At 36.9% G+C, this 5,977-nt stretch overlaps 1 protein-coding gene across 1 annotated transcript; it reads right to left on the bottom strand.

Moving 5' to 3' along the window:
• Positions 1-241: 241 nt before the first annotated feature.
• Positions 242-628, bottom strand: LOC138341922 (uncharacterized). The gene has a single exon (XM_069294107.1). The coding sequence runs from the start codon at positions 626-628 to the stop codon at positions 242-244; it is 387 nt and encodes a 128-aa protein (XP_069150208.1).
• Positions 629-5,977: the final 5,349 nt, after the last annotated feature.

The following is a 5,977-nucleotide window of genomic DNA, read 5'->3' as shown; positions in this document are numbered from 1 at the left end:
ATGACACCATTTCTTGGGTAGTATTTTTTTTTTCAGTTTTCCGCATTCGTACTTATAAGAACTCAGTGTTGGAAATTTGGAAATTTGTTGTCTTTTCACTTATTTGTTAGTTAAGTTTGTTAAAATATGTTGGTTGGCTTACCTATTGGTTGGGAATATAGGTGCCATCATGACTCGCGATTTTGGGTCGTGACAGGATCAATCTAGCTGCTCTCAAACGCTCAAAGAGTTGGGTACGTATTTATGACAAAGGAGCGAAAACTCTGGGAGGATTTGTTTCTAGGTTAGGGCGGGGTAAATTATTGTTATTTGGGTTGTTTTGTCCAGGACTTTGATAGGCTGGTACATTGGCTTGGTGATTTGGTGGTGTTTTTTGGTAGGTTGGTGGTTGATTTTGGTAGATAGGTGGTGATGGTTGGTAGTTCTGTGGTGATGGTTGGTAGTTCTGTTGTGCATAGTAGATTGGAAGTGGAGCTTGTGGAGGTGGTTGGTAATTATCAATGGTGGAGAATCGGTTGGTGTTTCCAATGGCAGAACCAGACCCAAAATACCTTTGTGGCCTTGACCTTGGGCTAAAAGATACAACAGAGACATCCTCTTTCTTTTTCCTAGCAAATTCTACAGCCATGGATGGTGAAGATTTGTTGGCGGCCTACAAAGCAGTGAGACTTGTAACCTTCCCAGGTTTGAGTCCATCCTCTATGGCTTCTCCCATTTTGATCAGCTCCAAAAACTTTTGTCCCATCATGAGAAACATCCTTTCATAATACTCGGGCTCTTGATCTCGAATAAAAGCAGAGGTTATTTTGCTTTCAGTCATCACAGGTTGTACCTTTGCAGCTTCTTTCCTCCAACGACACGCATATTCACGATAGTCCTCCGTGGTCTTTTGCTTGATTTTTTCCAAATAGTATCTATCCACTGGCGGAGTTCTTGAGATGTGAACCATTCTAACGCCTCCCCACTCAGGCTTCGACTAAACAACCTCATAATTAATGCATCATTTTTCCGAATACCCACAAGTTTGTCACAATAAGCTCGCAGATGAGACATTGGATTTCCAATACCATTGAAGGTTTCAAATTTTGGAATTTTGTAACCTTCGGGTATTTCCAAATCAGGGTGCATGCAAAAGTCTTCATACTCAAGTCCTGTGATTTTCCTTGAAGTTTGAATACTTTTAACTGTTTCAGAGATGGCCTCCTTCAAGACATTCATTTCTTGTTCACGCTTTTCTTCTCTGAGCCTCCACTCCTTTTCCATCTATTCATAGTGATCCAGCTCCAGTTGAACAGGAAAGCTAGGACATGGTTTAGGGATTGTGTAGGATGGTGGAATTTGGAATGTTACGAAAGGGTATGTCGGCTGGCTAGGCAAAACACGTGGATTATTGGAGACTGAGGGTGGGATTTGGTAGGTTGGCGTGAAGTTTTGGGAGTGATTAGTGTTAGGTGCTTGGTTCTGATTTGGTATTGGTGGTGGTGTTTGGTAGGAAGTGCTGGCGTAAGGAGCGTTGGATACAGTTAAGTCAATGGTATGAGGATTAGGAGTGAAAGTGATGGGTCCTGTGGTATGAATCGGGAATTAGTTGGGTAACGGATAACTTAATAATGGAAAATGAGGAGGAGGTCTTCTAGTTTCAAGGGGTGAATCATTCGATGCAATGGCCAGTTTGGCCAAATCTTTGGTTTGTTGAAGATCTTCTTGCATATCTGTAATTCGTTGCATTAATTGAGAGATCAACTCACTCTGATCAGTGAGTTCAACATTTCTGATGGTCACATCGACTATTCCCGTTTCTTCAGAAGTACCAGTCATTTTGCTTTTGCCTTTATCCAAAGAGTGATCAGGGAAGGATTGAATGATTGCTTTAGATCTTGTGAAGTAGGGACGGTCTGTCAGTTTGACTTCAACACAGATCAGTGTTTACCTGTAGAGAAAAATCACTCAAAAGATGCATATGTTACTCTTTGTTTTTAACGAGATATGCAAATAAATTGACACACAAAAAAATAAAAAAAAATAAACACATAAGTGTCATTTTGCTTCAAGTAGATTAATCCACAGAAATATTTTGGGTGAACGGGAGGACTCTAATGGAAATGAATCTTTTTGTGATAGAATTAGGAAGGTCGACTTGCATAGAATGCTGTTAAATTCTTCCACTCATGAAATTTTAAGAATCTTTCGCTAATAATGGACAATAAAAATTAAAAAGATAGGGACCGAGCCTTAAGTAGGCTGCCTACGTATCCACCTAGGAAATCAGGCCCGACGTAGTTCAAATTACATAAGACAACTTAAGCCTACCCTTTCCTGAAACTGATAGAGAGACTAGGCTCGATAAGAGCTTCTTACGTACACCCTTATGGGCTCAAGTCTCGCGTAGTTCTTGATTACAAATAAACTTAAACATAAGAGGAACGTTTCATGAACCTAAATCTACCCCACACTCTTTTATTCCCTTTCAACCGTAGGGTGAAGATCCTGTGCTCTCATCATTTGAACCTGCTTTTGTTTTTTCTTTTCCTCTCATGAAAGAAGCATTTTTAATGGCTCGTTCAATTTCGGGGATCCTTGCAGTTGCTTTAGTGATATTAATTATCTCTTGATTGATTTTTGCAATCTTTCTTTTCACTGAGGCTATTTCCATGTCAACCTCAATAATTCTCTCTCGTAGCGTCCATTCAGTTTTGTCAAGTATTGCAAGTCTCATTTTCGGCTGCAGCTATCCTCTCTTTAGTCTCGATAAATTTTTTGAACATTAACTCTTTAGTTTCTCTTTCACTAACCGAAGCACTGGGTGAGATTGGTGCGTTGGCGTCTTTTTTGGACATTCTAGAAAATTGACCTTCCTATGACGGATGAATAAAAATTTATGAAATTTCGAGTAAATGGATATATATTTCTGAGAAACTCGAACGGCACTTCAAGAATGATTAGGACGGACTTTGTTGTTGTGAATTTTAATATATGCTTAGGTTGCTCTAAAAATAATAGTGGATTAATTCTGCTTTAGACAAAACAGCACATCACAACACACAACAATTATATCAATCAGTACACAAATAATTTATATCGCGTCCTAGATTTGTGACCTTTTTATGCCAAAGGTAGGCCTTAACGTCAAACATAATGTGATTATGATAGATTGATCCAAGCCATTAATTTGTTACAACTCGAGTTTGGAACACAAAGACAAAATAACCATTAAATACCAATAAAATGGTGCAACATAAAAAAGACACAAAATAAGGACAATTCTAAGATTCAGGTTGAATGTTATTATCAATCATGCCGGTGGAGGAAGTGATGGTGATGCTTCCACGTTGTTAGGCCCTTCTCTAGCATTATCCAAATATTCCATTATACTTTCCATTTGAGCCCACATTTCAGGGGTGACCGCTTTCGTTCCGAGATGAGAATGCCTTATCCAGATCGTCGTCCCAATAGCCTTAAAACCTTGTTCGCCTTCTGGACTCATGCTGTTGCGATCTTTTCGAAGCCATACCTGATATTCTGGAATTTCTCTTTCGGGACTCTTTCCTATATCTATCGTGAGAATATTGTTCCATTCATGAAGTATCTCTCTGGCTCTAAGAACTTCGAAGTTTGGTCCAAAGGAAACTTCAGAAACACTCATGTTGGCTCGATGAGGTATTACTTGTGCTCGACCAAATTGTTGAAGTACGCGTACTGGAGCATAAGGTTGGAGACCTTTTAACCCAATAAGCTCGATATAGTAGGACCTCTTGCATCTGATATATGCCGGGGAATGCGAGAGTAATGGATATTTCCACTGAATTTGGTCACTGGTGCAGGAGGTCAGATATTCATACCAATCATCAGTACCAACCGGAAATACAAACATTTTTGTCCTGTCGAAAAAACTGTCAATGTGATTTACGTTGCTAAAGCATATGTCATCCATATTTTTACGCTTGTGAAAAATGTTCCAGTGCCCACACTTGTAAAAGAAGGTTGCAACCTTCAAAGAAGTTTGCTTCCCCTCTCTTACATTTCCCAAGAGCTCGAAATATTTCTGCTAAAATCATGGGAACTAGAGTGAGCTCTTTGACATTAACACCTTCAAAAAGTACACGAGCCACTGAACATATGCATGTGCAGATATGACCATGTTCTCGTGAAAACACTAAAGTTCCTAGTAAAGCCACAGTAAATGCGATAGGGTGCTAGCTTGACAATGAACAAGAGTGCAAGATAATTCCTTCCTAAACACTTTGTAACTATTTGAGCGTCCACACCTTTCATATAAGTAATCCACAGAAACCCAATTATGTTCGAAGCATCGAAGTTTCTTTTCAGTTTTCAGTCCTAAGTAGCGAAGAAATTTCTTCCCTGATTGATTATGAGGAATAATTTGACTTTTTCCTCGATACTTCAAACTGGTAAAATAATATGTTTCCTCCAGTGTAGGTGTTACTTCAAAGTCTTTGAACGTGAACACAACACGGTCTGGATCCCAAAACTGAATCAACACTCTAATCATATGTTTGTCTGGGTTAACCTTGAATAGCATAAGGGAGGCACCCCAACCTTTTTGCAATTGCTAATTTTTCACTTGGATTAAAATTCTCCAACCAGGTTTTCAATTTGTAGGAAAACCCTCGATCATCCTAATTTTGGGCACTTGAGGGACTGAATTCATCTACAAATTTAAAAAAATAAAATAAAATAAAATAAACATATAACATCCAAACTCACTATGTCAAATTTAGGCTTGGATCCGTCTATCATTATCACATTGCACAAAACATGTTCGTTGGTCGTTGGGTCGTGAAACCCATTGACGTAAGGGTGAACTTCTTAAATGTTGAATCGATACCCTTGATCGATCCATCTAAGGCATATGCATGCATGAACTAAATTGAGGGGTGGTTTAGCTCTATCTTATGTTTTCTAAGATTTGGCTTTCTAGACACAAGGTTCCCGAGTGGACAGCTCGAGTGAGAAGGCTACGCGGTTACGCGGAAAAAGATCCGGACACCCCGCGCATATACCAACCCTCATAACTTTAAGAACTTTGAAAGAAGTTTGTGGGTGCACAAAGCACACCTCGCGTGTACGTATGATAATGTGAATTTCCAATAAGTGGAGAAATATGAACGGAATGACAGTTTATAAAGCAATATAAATATACAATTGATGAAAATAATAACAGTTAAACAATTTATATCACATAAGCATAAAAAATAAGGCATTAGGCATGTAATATAAGCAAACAAATAAGCATATGCCAAAAACATTAATAATTAACCTAAGTCTACTATGGTTAGAACCTATTAAATCCCCAGCAGAGTCGTCATTTCTGTTATACCGTAATTTATCTATTCTTAGAAAAATCACTTTTTGAAATGTTCTAAGTATAAAATGATTTAGAAGAATATTTAGAAAGAGTCGCCACTTAATATTTTAAAGAAATTAAGAAAACTTGATTTAAAAAGATTTTAACAGATTAAATCTTAATAAATTTAGAGAAAACGGGTAAGAGGTTCTTATTTATGCTTCAAGAAGGTTTTTAAGGCATTTGAAACACCCGCTAACACGCGGTTATCCTATGACTTAGGTTAATTTTTTTTATTTATTTATCTTAGAAACATGATTTAATATAATAATTAACAATATTCGATCAACTTTAAAAAAATATCAATTTTTATTTTTATTAGTTATTTTATAACAAAATGGAACTTCAACTAAAGTTTTTTTTATATATGAATTAATTATAAGTAAATAAAATTTAACCAAACTAAATTATTTGTATTTTTTTCATCACTTTAAAAAGATAATAATTCAAACAAAATTCATTAATTTAAGAATGAAAACCCATTTTTTAATTACTGGAAGAGTAAAAGATTCGCCTAACTTAAAATAATATTTTAAAATAATAAAATCGTTAAGCGAAAATCATTGAAGAATATATGTCTTTTAAGAACATAGGTTTGACTTAACTAAAGAT

The sequence above is a fragment of the Solanum lycopersicum genome, chromosome 2 (assembly GCF_036512215.1).
Source record: "Solanum lycopersicum chromosome 2, SLM_r2.1".
In the NCBI taxonomy this organism is placed as follows: domain Eukaryota; kingdom Viridiplantae; phylum Streptophyta; class Magnoliopsida; order Solanales; family Solanaceae; genus Solanum; species Solanum lycopersicum.
The sequence above is the reverse complement of the archived record's forward strand: the minus strand, read 5'-3'. Positions and strand labels throughout refer to the sequence as shown.

What these genes read in the sequence shown, in the direction of transcription:
- LOC138341922 (XM_069294107.1), bottom strand. Translation starts at nt 628, where the DNA reads ATGGCTGTAGAATTTGCTAGGAAAAAGAAAGAGGATGTCTCTGTTGTA.